The sequence below is a fragment of the Coregonus clupeaformis genome, unplaced genomic scaffold (assembly GCF_020615455.1).
Source record: "Coregonus clupeaformis isolate EN_2021a unplaced genomic scaffold, ASM2061545v1 scaf0087, whole genome shotgun sequence".
Lineage (NCBI taxonomy): Eukaryota > Metazoa > Chordata > Actinopteri > Salmoniformes > Salmonidae > Coregonus > Coregonus clupeaformis.
Genome location: NW_025533542.1, coordinates 644,074 through 658,965, shown reverse-complemented (window position 1 = coordinate 658,965; position 14,892 = coordinate 644,074). Strand labels below are relative to the sequence as shown.

Here is a 14,892-nt window from a genome sequence, read left to right as displayed (position 1 = left end):
AATGTTTTTACATTTTTATTTCGAACTTTAATGAGTCGTTTAACTAACGCATGTTTCAGCCAATCTCTTGAGTCTTTTACAGCTCATGTTGTTATCCTAGCTTGCAAGCTAGCTAACATCAACGTTACACTAGCCATTGTCATGGGTTGGAAAGTGACGGCCGCTAAATAGGTAGGTAGCTTTCTAGCTAGCTAACACTTTGTTTTGTCCAGAATGTAGTATTTAGGTATTGTTGGTGGCTACGAAAAATTACGAAAATGTATGCACTCATAAATCGCTCTGGATAAGAGCGTCTGCTAAATGACTGAAATGTAAATGGCTATGTTTACTACCACGTCAGTGTACACACGTTTGCATTGTATCCCTTTCCAAATTTGGTATAACCTCTTTCTGTTTGTGAAAGTCACCTTTATACCGCCTCTGGTTCTACTGACTCACCTCTAGCCCACCATGTCTGAACCGAGTTCTGGCTGTGGCGTTCCAGTCCAGAGAAGCTCACAGCCTGGTCCAGAGACTGTGTCAGTGAAGCTGGAGGACTGCTGTCAGACACTGGAACTCAGTGTGATTGTCAAAAAGGAGGAGGACAAGGGAGAAGTTAAAGAAGAAACGGAGAAGAGAGAAATCAAAGAAGAAGAAGAAGAGGGGGAGAAGAGAGAGGTCCAAGTAGAAGAGGGGGAGAAGAGAGAGGTCCAAGTAGAAGAGGGGGAGAAGAGAGAGGTCCAAGTAGAAGAGGAGAGAAATGCTGATCCAGGTAGGTTGTAATGGAGAGACGTCAATGTCAAAACAATCAAGTTGACCTAAAATCAAACATTTCCCAAGTAATTCCATACATTGAATCTAGTTAGGTGGAGTTTGCCTTGTTTCCCTGCAGTCTAGAACTGGAACGCTGCTAAAAAGGGTCACGACTCATGAAGTGTATGTGCACTGCTAGCTCTGCTCCTTTGTCAGTCAAAGAGCGATTGAGAAATCTGTCAATTGCAGACAAATTCTTAGTTTTCTTGAAAGCGTACGGACGAATGAGCTATTTTAATAAAAGTGCTATCGGTTTTGAGTCAGAGGAAATTTGAACTTTTCCACCTAAAACAATTGTGATTATTTTATATAATTTTATGTGGGTGACTGCAACAGCAGCAGAACTAGGTAATTGCACATGTGCGCTCTCGTGGGGGAATCCCTTTACGTAAGAACTGCACGTAAGGCCCTTATTCACTATCACAGATGCGTTAAAAAACTGTATAGACCGTAGTTATTCGAAGCAAACAACTACCTACAAACATGTCTGACAATGAAATGCTCGCGAGTGACGAAGAAAACCACTGGAGGGACACCAATGTTTATAATCTGTAATACATTTTTTATGGCCATGGGGCTAAATATAAATACTGCTTGCCGTGCGGTAGCAGAGAGAACAGTCTATGACTAGGGTGGCTGGAAACTTCGGCAATTTTTAGGGCCTTCCTCTGACACCGCTTGGTATAGAGGTCCTGGATGGCAGGAAGCTTGGCCCCGGTGATGTACTGGGCCGTACGCACTACCCTCTGTAGTGCCTTGCAGTCGGAGGCCGAGCAGTTGCCATACCAGGCAGTGATGCAACCAGTCAGGATGCTCTCGATGGTGCAGCTGTAGAACCTTTTTGAGGATCTGAGGACCCATGCATGGCAGCAACACATGACAACACAGCATGGTAGCAACACAACATGGCAGCAGCACAAAACATGGTAGCAGCACAAAACATGGTGCAAACATTATTGGGCACAGACAACAGCACAAAGGTCAAGAAGGTAGAGACAACAATACATCACGCGAAGCAGCCACAACTGTCAGTAAGAGTGTCCATGATTGAGTCTTTGGATGAAGAGATGGAGATAAAACTGTCCAGTTTGAGTGTTTCGTGCAGCTAGCTGCAGGGAGCTGAAAAGAGGAGCGACCCAGGGATGTGTGTGCTTTGGGGACCTTTAACAGAATGTGACTGACCTAAGACGGTTTTATAAATAAGCATAGCATCAACCAGTGGGTCTTGCAACCGGTATACAGAGATGACCAGTTTACAGAGTATAGAGTGCAGCGATGTGTCCTATGAGGAGCATTGGTGGCAAATCTGATAGCCGAATGGTAAAGAACATCTAGCCGCTCGAGAGCACCCTTACCTGCAGATCTATAAATTACGTCTCCATAATCTAGCATGGGTAGGATGGTCATCTGAATCAGGGTTAGTTTGGCAGCTGGGGTGAAAGAGGAGCGATTACGATAGAGGAAACCAAGTCTAGATTTAACCTTAGCCTGCAGCTTTGATATGTGCTGAGAGAAGGACCGTCTAGCCATACTCCCAAGTACTTGTATGAGGTGACTACCTCAAGCTCTAAACCTTCAGGAGGTAGTAATCACACCGGTGGGGAGAGGGGCATTCTTCTTACCAAACAACTTGACCGTTGTATTGGTGATGTTCAGAACAAGGTTAAGGGCAGAGAAAGCTTGTTGGACACTAAGAAAGCTTTGTGTCGGATGCAGTGGATTGAGACGCAGCCCATGAAAAAAAAAAAAAAAACACTATCTCTATCTTAAAGAGATGGATTTTGATGGGGAATTTTTGTATTATGCAAAGAACATTTTCACAGGGACACGGACATCGACTCTAGGGGGTTAAAGAGTATATGCATTGATTTTAATCTGACTCAAGTGATCCTAAATGTGAAAAACCCTGTTAACTCCTCATTGATTTATACAATTCTTACTAATAACATCCATAAATATTTGTCTAGTGGAGTATTTGCATATGATCTCAGTGGTCATTGTCCCATAGTATGTATTAGAGATACCAAACGGCAAAATACTAATCCTCGTTTAATTAAAGAAGATGCATTTTAAAACGTTTTCTCAAGGGATTTTTTTCATGACATGTTCTTACTCTGATTTAGCCACTGACCACGTTAACATGCACACCCATATCCCGTTTATTATTCGTGATACTCAAGTATTCTGTTTTTTGAGTTGACGCATATAAACATCATATCCCGTTTACAATAACCTGAAAAAGCTTCCATCCCTGTTATGAGAAACCCAGATAAAATGCCTGGGATACGCTGATCTAAGACGGGGTACTGTGGCATGTAAACATCTTATTCTGTTTACTGTAGTTGTTATGTTCTGCGCAGGCTGTTTCACATATCATGGGTGTTGTGTGATGCTGTTTTCATCTGATTTTCAAACAAATCACTTCAAAAAAAGTAGGCTACCTTCGCAGTTAGATCCACCATAATAATTCCCTAATAATTTAGCCTATCATAATTAATTTACTATAATTTACTACTGGCTACTTTCACCCCTAATTTAGACACGTTTCTGCTTATAATTTCCGACATTTGGTAGGCCATATTATAATTTCTGACATTTGGTAGGCCATATTATAATTTCTGACATTTGGTAGGCCATATTATAATTTCCGACATTTGGTAGGCCATATTATAATTTCAGATATTTGGTAGGCCATATTATAATTTCCGACATTTGGTAGGCCATATTATAATTTCCGACATTTGGTAGGCCATATTATAATTTCAGATATTTGGTAGGCCATATTATAATTTCCGACATTTGGTAGGCCATATTATAATTTCCGACATTTGGTAGGCCATATTATAATTTCCGACATTTGGTAGGCCATATTATAATTTCCGATATTTGGTAGGCCATATTATAATTTCTGACATTTGGTAGGCCATATTATAATTTCTGATATTTGGTAGGCCATATTATAATTTCTGATATTTGGTAGGCCATATTATAATTTCCGATATTTGGTAGGCCATATTATAATTTCTGACATTTGGTAGGCCATATTATAATTTCTGACATTTGGTAGGCCATTTGTTTGTCAACTATAGTTAGATACATGCAGCTTCTCTTCTGTCATAACTTGTTGCCCCAGAAGACTAAATAAACTAGTGCTCAGCAGCATAATGTCTTACATTGATAGTATGAATGCATTAGTAATCTAGTCAACACCGGTAAAGTTGTCTGTTTTGTTTAGGGACCGGGGAGGAAATGCAATAACTCCAAAACAGAGGAAAGATTGGTCCTGTGCAAAATGTCCAAAATGTCATCCGTTTCACCAGTTTTAAGGAAATGATAAGCTGAGAAAACAATGAAACACTTCAGTTACTATTCCATTTAAACCATATACTTAAATGAGAATATTCTGTTTAATCAAGGTTAAGTGGTAATATTAGCCATAGTGAGGAAACCAGACTCTGTAGTGGACTGCCAATCTTTCAGACAACTGAGAAACAGATTTACTATCTCGATTTAAGAAAGTTAAATCAAGCTACTTTTTAAGCTCTGACTCTGCTGGTGATCCTTCTAAATGTTGGAAAACAGTAAATGCACTGAAGCCTACAAATTCCTCTTCTTCCCTGCCTATGCAAGTTCTGTCTGACTGACATCATAACAGGAGAATAAGGAGGATAAGGGATGCTTTTAATCATCATTTTATCTCGGCAGGCTTTTTATTTGAGAGAAACGGTGGTTTAATCGACCCTGGTCAGTCAATCGACTGCTCTTCCCTCTGCCAGCCTATAGCTGACTCGATGGTTAACCTGTCAATGTAAAAAATTTTTTTTTGTCATTTAGCAGACGCTCTTATCCAGAGCGACTTACAGTTAGTGAGTGCATGCATTTTCATACTGGCCCCCCGTGGGAAACGAACCCACAACCCTGGCGTTGCAAACGCCATGCTCTACCAACTGAGCTACAGGGGACTATTTCTAGTGAATCTTTGTTTTTATTTCAACAATTTACTCCCTGTGATGTGCTAGATGCCCACTGGGGCTGATATGCTTCATCCATTTTTGCTGCAGCTCTCTAACCCCCTGATTGCTGAATCATTAACCCATACTTTTTAACCTGACGATTATATCTGGTACCTAAGGTTTGGAAAGCGGCCCATGTACTCCCCCTTCACCAAGGTGATGACCCTTATGACCTAAATAATTTCTAGCCTAGCTAAAATATTAGAATCCTTGATTAATTCTCAGCTAAGATCTTTCTTATCTTTGAAATGTATTCTAAATGTACAGTACCAGTCAAAAGTTTGGACACAACTACTCATTCCTGGGTTTTTCTTTATTTTTACTATTTTCTATATTGTAGAATAATAGTGAAGACATCAAAACTATGAAATAACACATATGGAATCATGTAGTAACCAAAAAGTGTTAAACAAATCCAAATATATTTTATATTTGAGATTCTTCAAAGTAGCCACCCTTTGCCTTGATAACAGCTTTGCACACTGTTGGCATTCTCTCAACCAGCTACATGAGGTAGTCACCTGGAATGCATTTCAATTAACAGGTGTGCCTTGTAAAAAGTTAATTTGTGGAATTTATTTCCTTCTTAATGCGTTTGAGCCAATCAGTTGTGTTGTGACAAGGTAGGGGGGTATACAGAATATAGCCATATTTGGTAAAAGACGAAGTCCATATTATGGCAAGAACAGCTCAAATAAGTAAAGAGAAACGACAGTCCATCATTACTTTAAGACATGAAGGTCAGTCAATCTGGAAAATGTCAAGAAATTTGAAAAGTTTGTTCAAGTGCAGTCGCAAAAACCATCAAGCGCTATGATGAAACTGGCTCTCATGAGGACCGCCACAGGAAAGGAAGACCCAGAGTTACCAGCCTCAGAAATTGCCCAAATAAATGCTTCACAGAGTTCAAGTAACAGACACATCTCAACATCAACTGTTCAGAGGAGACTGTGTGAATCAGGCCTTCATGGTCGAATTGCTGCAAAGAAACCACTACTAAAGGACACCATAAGAAGAAGAGACTTGCTTGGGCCAAGAAACACGAGCAATGGACATTAGACCGGTGGAAATCTGTCCATTAGTCTGATGAGTCCAAATGTGAGATTTTTGGTTCCAACCGCTGTGTCTTTGTGAGACGCAGAGTAGGTGAACAGATGATCTCCGCATGTGTGGTTCCCACTGTGAAGCATGGAGAAGGAGGTGTGATGGTGTGGGGGTGCTTTGCTGGTGACACTGTCTGTGATTTACTTAAGGCACACTTAACCAGCATGGCTACCACAGCATTCTGCAGCGATACGCCATCCCATCTGGTTTGCGCTTAGTGGGACTATAATTTGTTTTTCAACAGGACAATGACCCAAAACACCTCCAGGCTGTGTAAGGGCTATTTGACCAAGGAGAGTGATGGAGTGCTGCATCAGATTACCTGGCCTCCACAATCACCCGACCTCAACCCAATTGAGATGGTTTGGGATGAGTTGGACCGCAGAGTGAAGGAAAAGCAGCCAACAAGTGCTCAGCATATGTGGGAACTCCTTCAATACTGTTGGAAAAGCATTCCTCATGAAGCTGGTTGAGAGAATGCCAAGACTGTGCAAAGCTGTCATCAAGGCAAAAGGTGGCTCACTTTGAAGAATCTAAAATATAGAATATATTTTGATTTGTTTATCACTTTTTTTGGTTACTACACGATTCCATATGTGTTATTTAATAGTTTTGATGTCTTCACTATTATTCTACAATGTAGAAAATAGCAAAAATAAAGAAAAACCCTTGAATGTGTAGGTGTGTCCAGACTTTTGACTGGTACTGTACATCATTCGGGTTTAAGACTTTTAGCATTACCTCTGCTGCATCCCTAGTTATAAATGATGTGGTTAACTGTATGGATAAAAGGCAACATTGTGCTGCCCTCTAAAATGTGCCGTTTTGCCACAACACAATGCCACAGGAATGTCCACCAGAGCTGTTGCCAGATAATTGAATGTTGTTTTAGAAAATTTGGCAGTACGTCCATCCGGCCTCACAATCGCAGACCACGTGTATGGCGTTGTGTGGGAGAGCGGTTTGCTGATGTCAACGTTGTGAACGGAGTGCCCCATGGTGGCGGTAGGGTTATGGTATGGGAAGGCATAAGCTACGGACAACGAACACAATGGCATTTTATCGACGGCAATTTGAATGCACATAGATACCGTGACGAGATCCTGAGGCCCATTGTTGAGCCATTCATCTGCCGCCATCACCTCCATGTTTCAGCACGATAATAAAGGGCCTCATGTCGCAAGGATCTGTACACAATTCCTGGAAGCTGAAAATGTCCCAGTTCTTCCATGGCCTGCATACTCATTGAGCATGTTTGGGATGTTCTGGATCGACGTGTATGACAGCGTGTAATGGTTGGAAACCACACGTTTGACTCAGTTCCATTTATTCCATTCCAGCCATTACAATGAGCCCGTCCTCCTATAGCTCCTCCCACCAGCCTCCACTGGTCACAGAGTTTGCCCCACGAGAGCGCACATGCACAGTTGTTACCGATCTCCGCTGTTGTTGCAGTCGGACACACAAAATAATCGCAATCGTTTTAGGTGGGAAAGTACACATTCCCTGACTCAAAACCGATAGCAATTTTGATAAAAATAGCTGATTTTGGCAGTACGCTTTCAATAAATAAAATAATCCGTCCACAATTCGCAGATTACACAATTGCTCTTTGACTGACAACAGAGCAGAGTTAGCAGTACAGAAAGACACGTCACGGGTCACTTGACCCTTTTAGCAGCTTTCCAGTTCTAGACTGCAGGGAGAGAGAGGGGGAGAAGGCAAACTCCACCTAACTAGTTTAAATGTATGGAATCACTTGGGAAATTGGGGATTTTAGGTCAACTTCCACTTTAACCTCATACATTCTGATAGGTGCTGTAATTTAATTGGGGAGATGCCTTTGTGTTAATTGGTGTTTTATCACACCTGAATTCTAAATAATCAATGTATTTTTTTTTTTTTACTTTTCTGATTCTAATCCCAAATCTGTTCATATATTCCCACAGGCGAGAGCTCCAACTCCGGCTCACTCAGCGAGCCCAGTTCCACATCACCAGGAAACCACGAACAACACAGAGAGAGGAACTCAAGACGGAAACATCACCATTGCATGGACTGCTTCACTAGTTTCTATGAGCCAGAGGAGTTGAGAAGGCACACTTGTAAGGCGTGCAGCCAAGGTGTGACTTGTCCTCCCAAACGGAAAAAGACTTCCAGCTCCTTCCCACCAATCCTCCCACCAATCCTCTCACCAATCCTCCCACCAATCCTCCCACAATTAGCTTTCATCATCGTGTCAGCTAATGGGGATCCTAGTAAACATAAAGATACATGTGATGAGAGCTTGAACCAGGCCAGAAACCCAACAGCAATCAGTAACCATGTGGACTTTCTCCTTGCTAACCGTTACACTTTGTCGCAGAAGGAGAAACTCCAGATAAAGCGCCTCGGTCCCCACCAGCCACCCGATGTAGAAATAACAGCACTTCCCAAACACCGGAGAAAGGGAAAGGACACGAACCGTGCGTTCAACCCCTCGTGGTTCGATAAGAAACCGTGGCTGACGTCCAGCGTCTCCAAAAAAGCGCTTTACTGCTTCCCTTGCCTTTTATTCGGCAAGGAGGGCGCTTGGTCAACGGTGGGTTTCAAGGACCTGAAGCACCTCTCCGAAAGGATTTCCAAACACGAGAGTTGTAGTGCTCATCTGGAAAGCGGCATGAAACTGGGACTTCTAGGGAAGACTAACACCGCTGGTCAGCTGGTCAGCGTAAACCCAAGCTCCATGGAGATACACAACAGGCAGACAGAGGAGAACAGGTACGTGCTGGGTAGAATGATCAAATGCTACACGCTGTGTGGGAGACACATGGCTGCGACGTGGCGGAGCGGCCGGGTTGAGTCGGACTCCCTGAACACATCCATGTTTAAGTGCATCTTTGAGACGATGTGCGAGGGAGACTCGAGGCTCCAGAGGCATTACGATGCTCACGGCTTCTTTAAGCACCCAAGAGGTTATGTACAAAACACACTGTTTAACTGTATGCACGAGGTGTACAGAGAGGCGATTGCCAAGGAGGTGTGGGCTTCTAGCTTCGTAGCGGTGCAGGTGGACGGCACGCCGTGGACAGGGGAGGTCTCCTCCAGGTTGACCTTACCCCTAGGTACAGATCTAGGATCAGCGTCCCCTCCCCCAATCCCGACCTTAACCATTAGTGGGGAAAATGCCAAACTGGCCGAAGATCAGCGTCTAGGGGCAACAAACTACTCCTGTACGCCACGACGGGTCTCTGTCGTGCTACGGTACATGCTTCCAGACAATACCGTCACCGAGAGGTTTTGGGAGTTTGTGGACCTGAAGGATAGAACGGCCGCCGGTCTCACCGACGCGGTCAAGGACTCGCTGGAGCCACTGAAACTGGAGCGCAAGCTGATTGCTCAGACGTACGACGGGGTCGCGGCGGCAGCAGTGGACGGGGCTGACGTGCGCGACTTGGAAACTCACCTGAAACACACCTATCCCAATGCTAACTTTGTGCACTGCTACGCTCACCCGCTCCGTGTCACACTCCAGCAGATCTGCTCGGCGACAGCGACCCAACTCAAAGTGTTTTTCGCGGATTTGTCTTCGTTCGAGACCTTCTTCAAGGATTGGCCTAAGAGAGCTATGGCCGCAGGGTGGAATTGTGAGCGGGAAACGGTCAGTGTGGTTTGGGAGAATCGCGTTGCTCTTCAGAAGTGTGTGGAGGATATTAGGACACAGCCGGTGTGGGACCAGGACCTTATCAGAGAGGCTTACGGCCTGTCAGCCAAACTCAGGGACACCACGTTCCTACGACTGCTGGAATTATTCTATCTGGTCATGCAACAGGTGGATGTTCTCACTGTCAACATACACAAAAGGGACATTGTCGCGGCGGACATCGAACAGGCAGTCGACCGTTTCAAGAAGTACGTTCAAGACCAACAGGGGAGAGCTGAGGCCCTGGCCACAGCACACGTAGTAGGCCCCGCCTCTGACAACGACACGAGAGACACAAAGACGACTGCAGCGGTCATGAGGAAGGCATGTGACATCGTCATCACACATGTGCGTCACAGGTTTTCTCAAAGTAGTGACCATTTAATCGCGGCCAAACTGGTGAATCCCACGCTCTTCTCTAAGTTCGTCGGTTTAGATAGTTTCCCGTGCTCAGCCCTACAGTGTGCTGCCAAGCTATGGCCGGTGGGTAACACTGGGAAGCTGAAAAGTGAACTGACCTCTCTGTATCGACACACGGAGCTCCACAGTGGTACAACGGCGCTGTCTTTATTGAAAACAATCGGCGAGCACAACCTCCAGGATGTTTTGTCAGAGACGGTCTCTCTTCTCAAAATCGTCATCACCACTCCCATGCAGACCGCCGAGTCTGATAGAAGGTTCCCCACTCTGAAAAGAATCCAGGCGTTGCCGTGTTCTCGGAACGCCTCAGGATCCGCAGTCGCTTGGCAACAGAACAACGGCAGACTGAATGCACTGTCCGTGCTCTCTGTTGAGAAGGACTTCATTCAAGGACTTGGGTCAGACTTTCACGACAAGGTCGTCGATAGGTTTGTCCAAAATGAAACCTGCCCTAGAGCCTTCCTGTTTAAATGAGCAGTACTGCATCTGAGAAGGCTGGGGCTGTGTCCCAGATGTAAAACCGTAGCATATTCTATATAGGCCTTGAGCTGAATACTTAGGCTGAGTGTCCCAAATGGCACCCTATTCCCTCTGTAGGGCACTACTTTAGACCTTGAGCCCTATGGAGTATTCTATTGAATACAAAGTAAGTCTATAGACTCAGTATGAAAGAATTCAGTTATAAATATTTATAAAGTTAACACAATACAGTTATAAAGTCCATAGAATCAGTATGACAGAATTCAGGAGTGAATATTTTTTATACATAATTCAACTCCGTAGAAGGGCTGGTTTGTATTGTCATTAGAGGTCTTCACGGGTCCAAAAAGTTGGACCCCGTACCGAGGACAACGAGTCTGGGTCTAGACCGCCCAGAGTTACCAAACAATAACGTTTATCAGCCAAGTTGCTCTTCTGGGTAACTAATAGGTCTTTATGTATTTTTGTTCAGTGTATGTTGGCTAGTCCTTCTATAAGTCAATCATTTCACCATATTAGATATGCTATAGGCTATGCAGAGCCGTGGTCGGGTCCATTCTGGTCTATCAGCTGTAGTTACATAGACCTGAGATCCAATGACAATCAAATAGGACACACCCTATATTGGGTCCACCCGGACAGTGAAGACCTCTAACTGACATCCAAAGTTAACAATATGAGTGTATTGTTATGTCATGATCTGCTTGTAAACTGTGAAAATATTGTCAACTATCCTTCAACAGAATTATAAATAAAAACAGTTCAAACGATCTGTGTAACGCCTCTTCTTCATTGAAAGTGTATTATGTTGGTAGATTGTCTTCATCGATGACATGTCAGTATAGTAGCATGGTGATAATAAATGATAAGGATAACAGATGTTATACACTGCACTGTTGGAATAATATAACATCACCCTGCAGATAGAAATAGACTGTAATGATAGCGGTCTTTTTTATCCACTGAACAAAAGTATAACGCAACATGTACAGTTTCATGTTTGCATAGCTGAAATACAAGATCCATGTACGCACAAAAAGCTTATTTCTCTAAAATGTTGTGCACAAATTTGTTTAGATCCCTGTTAGTGAGCATTTCTCCTTTGCCAAGATAATCCATCCACCTGACAGGTGTGTCATATCAAGAAGCTGATCAAACAGCATGATCAATACACAGGTGCAGCTTGTGCTGGGGACAATAAAAGGCCAGTCTAAAATGTGTCATTTTGTCACACAACACAATGCCACAGATGTCTCAAATTTTGAGGGATCGTGCAATTGGCATGCTGACAGCAGGAATGTCCACCAGAGCTGTTGCCAGAGAATTTAATGTTAATTTCTCTACCATAATGTCATTTTTGAGAATTTGGCAGTATGTCCAACCGGCCTCATAACCGCAGACCACGTGTATGGCATTGGGTGGGCGAGCGGTTTGCTGATGTCAACGTTGTGAAAAGAGTGCCCCATGGTGGCGGTGGGGTTATGGTATGGGCAGGCATAAGCTACGGTCAACGAACACAATTACAATTGTTCGATGGCAATTTGAATGCACAGAAATACCGTGACGAGATCCTGAGGCCCATTTCTTTTAAGGTATCTGTGACCAACAGATGCATATCTGTATTCCCAGTCATGTGAAATCCATCGATTAGGGCCTAATTAGTATATTTTAATTGACTGATTTCCTCATAAGAACTGTATCTCAGTAAAATCGTTGAAGTTGTTGCATGTTGCGTTTATATTTTTGTTCAGTATATTTGCATTTGTTTTGCCTGACTTCTTTCCGGTGAGCGGTGGTAGCAGAGCGATCTGACTCTGAGCTCGGAGAGAAGTGAAGGAGAGGCTGAAAGCTGTGGCTAGCGATCAATCGTTGATAAACAAACAATCAAACTTTACTCGGTGTGGTGGCGGTTCGGCCAGTATGGAGCATAGTGGTACAAATAAAGGAGGGAGTAGGAAAAAGAGAGCGGGAGAGAGAGAGAGGGAGGAGGGGTTTGAAGGGGAGAGAGCGAGAGGATGGGTTTGAAGGGGAGAGAGAGAGAGGGGGGGAGGGGTTTGAAGGGGAGAGAGAGAGAGAGAGGATGGGTTTGAAGGGGAAGAGAGAGAGAGAGAGAGAGAGAGGTGGGGTTTGAAGGAGAGAGAGAGAGAGGATTTAAGAGAGAGAGAGGGAGGGGAGGAGAGAGAGAGAGAGGAGGGTTTTGAAGGAGAGAGAGAGGAGGGTTTTGAAGGAGAGAGAGAGAGGAGGGTTTTGAAGGGGAGAGAGAGAGAGTGAGAGGGAGGAGGGGTTTAAAGGGGAGAGAGAGAGGAGGGGACTGATGAGGCACTGGATAAGGTATTGATGTTGTACAACAGAGTGTGGGCAGTAGTGGTACCAATCCGGAAGCGAGGGAAGGACCCAACGAGGCCAACAAGCTATCAGCCAACAGCTTTAATATCACATGTATGTAAGATAATGGAACGTATGATTACGGAGAGGGTAACTTACTTCCTGGAGAGCAGGGGGCTAGTATCGCCACATCAGAGTGGGTTCAGGAAGGGTAGGGGAGAACTATGGATCCAGTGCTCTGCTTAGAAGCAGAGGTCAGGAATGCTCAGGTGAACAAGGAGACCGTTGTAGCTGTCTTTTTTGATGTGGAGAAGGTGTATGATATGATGTGGAAGGAGGGGTTGTTAAATCAAGCTTGATATTATGGGGGTAGGAGGAAGAACGTACAACTGAATAAAGGATTTCCTGTTTGGAAGGTCTATCCAGGTGAGGGTGGATAATGGTACACCACAGGGGAGTGTGATTAGTCCTCTGTTGTTCTCAATCATTATCAATGATGTTACTCTCAGGTACAGCCAGATATTGGGAGGTCGTTATTTGCAGATGACATGTCCTTATGGAAGAGGGGAAGAAATGTGCCATACATAGTCAGGAAGGTACAGGAAGCAATTGATGAGGTAGAGCAGTAGGCATTCATGTGGGGATTCAGGTTCTCTGTAGAGAAAACTCAAGACAGTGTTCTTTACCAGGAGGAAGGTGGGAGATGAGGTATGGTTGAGGTTATACGGGAAAAACCTGGAGAGGGTGGGGGCCTTCAGGTTCCTTGGGGTATACTTTGACACTAGACTGACCTGGGCAGAACACATTGAGAGAGTGGTGGGAAAGTGTAAGATGGGGCTAAATGTAATGTGCTGTCTGACGGGGAAGGAGTGGGGGGCTGGGCGTTCCTCATTGAGGACCATGAATGTTGCATTGATCCGATCTGTAATAGACCATGGCAGTATAGCGTATGGTTCGGCAGCCCTCATTGGAAAATGCTAGATGTCATACAGGGGCAAGGACTGTAGTGGGGCGTTTCGGAAGTCCCCAGTGGCTGCACTACAGGTGGAGATGGGCGATATGCCATTGCAGATTAGGAGACAGCAGCTGGCAATGAATTATTGGGTCAACCTACAGGGACATGGGGTGTCTCATCCTGCGAAAGGGATTTTGCAGGCGTGCTGGGAACATGAGCGAAGACAGAATGCGAGCTTTGGGTGTGTGGGTAATACCCAGGCGAAGGTGATGGGACAGTATGGAAGGGAGTTTAGTCCAACGGTAGCTATTCCTGTAAATCCACCATGGCTACTCCCGCCTCCAGTAGTTGATCTAGAAGTGTTGGAGAGACTACAGAAAGATAGGGAGGGTGTTGATCCATCTGATTTCTTTAAGAGACATCTGGAAACTGTGTATCAGGATTTTGTGACCATTTACACAGATGGTTCAAAAGATCCAAGGACAGGACGTACTGGGTCAGCATTTGTAGTGCAGGAATGTAGGGTGGAAGTCAGGAAACGTATTACAGATCATCTGGCTGTATATACGGCGGAGCTGATGGCCATACTGTTGGCCTTGCAGTGGGTGGAGGAAGTCAAACCAGACAGAGTAGTTATTTGCTCTGATTCATGTGCAGTGTTAATGAGTCTCCAGTCCTTTAGCTCACGTAACAGACAAGACCTGCTTTAGGAGGTGCTACAAACCCATGGCGGGATTAAACAGATGGGTATTCAGATAAGATTTACTTGGGTTCCAGCCCATGTGGGGGTGGAGGGGAACGAGGCAGTAGATGTACTGGCTAAACAAGCACTTAGTAGTGGGGATGTTGATGTTGTAGTTTCAATGAGCAAGGCAGAGACAAAAAGACTGATATATACAGTGATGGTGCAGAGATGGCAGGAGCAGTGGAATAGAGATAATAAGGGAAGGCATTTATTTCAAGTACAGAGGAAAGTCGGGGAGGGGAGGACGGCAGGAAGGGACAGAAGAGAGGAGGCTATTTTTACAAGATCAAGGGTGAATAAGACATTAAATGTGATAGGAGAGCATCCATCAGGAAAGTGTGATTATTGTCAGGAAATAGAGAAAGTGGAGCATGTA

At 44.3% G+C, this 14,892-nt stretch overlaps 1 protein-coding gene across 1 annotated transcript; it reads left to right on the top strand.

Annotated features, from left to right (window-relative positions):
- The first annotated feature begins 704 nt into the window (after positions 1 to 704).
- On the top strand, positions 705 to 11,261 carry LOC121557809. The gene is made up of 2 exons (XM_041871271.2): positions 705 to 751; positions 7,859 to 11,261. Exon 2 carries the CDS (start codon positions 7,963 to 7,965, stop codon positions 10,483 to 10,485), a length of 2,523 nt encoding a protein of 840 aa, XP_041727205.2. The 5' UTR covers positions 705 to 751; positions 7,859 to 7,962; the 3' UTR covers positions 10,486 to 11,261.
- Positions 11,262 to 14,892: the final 3,631 nt, after the last annotated feature.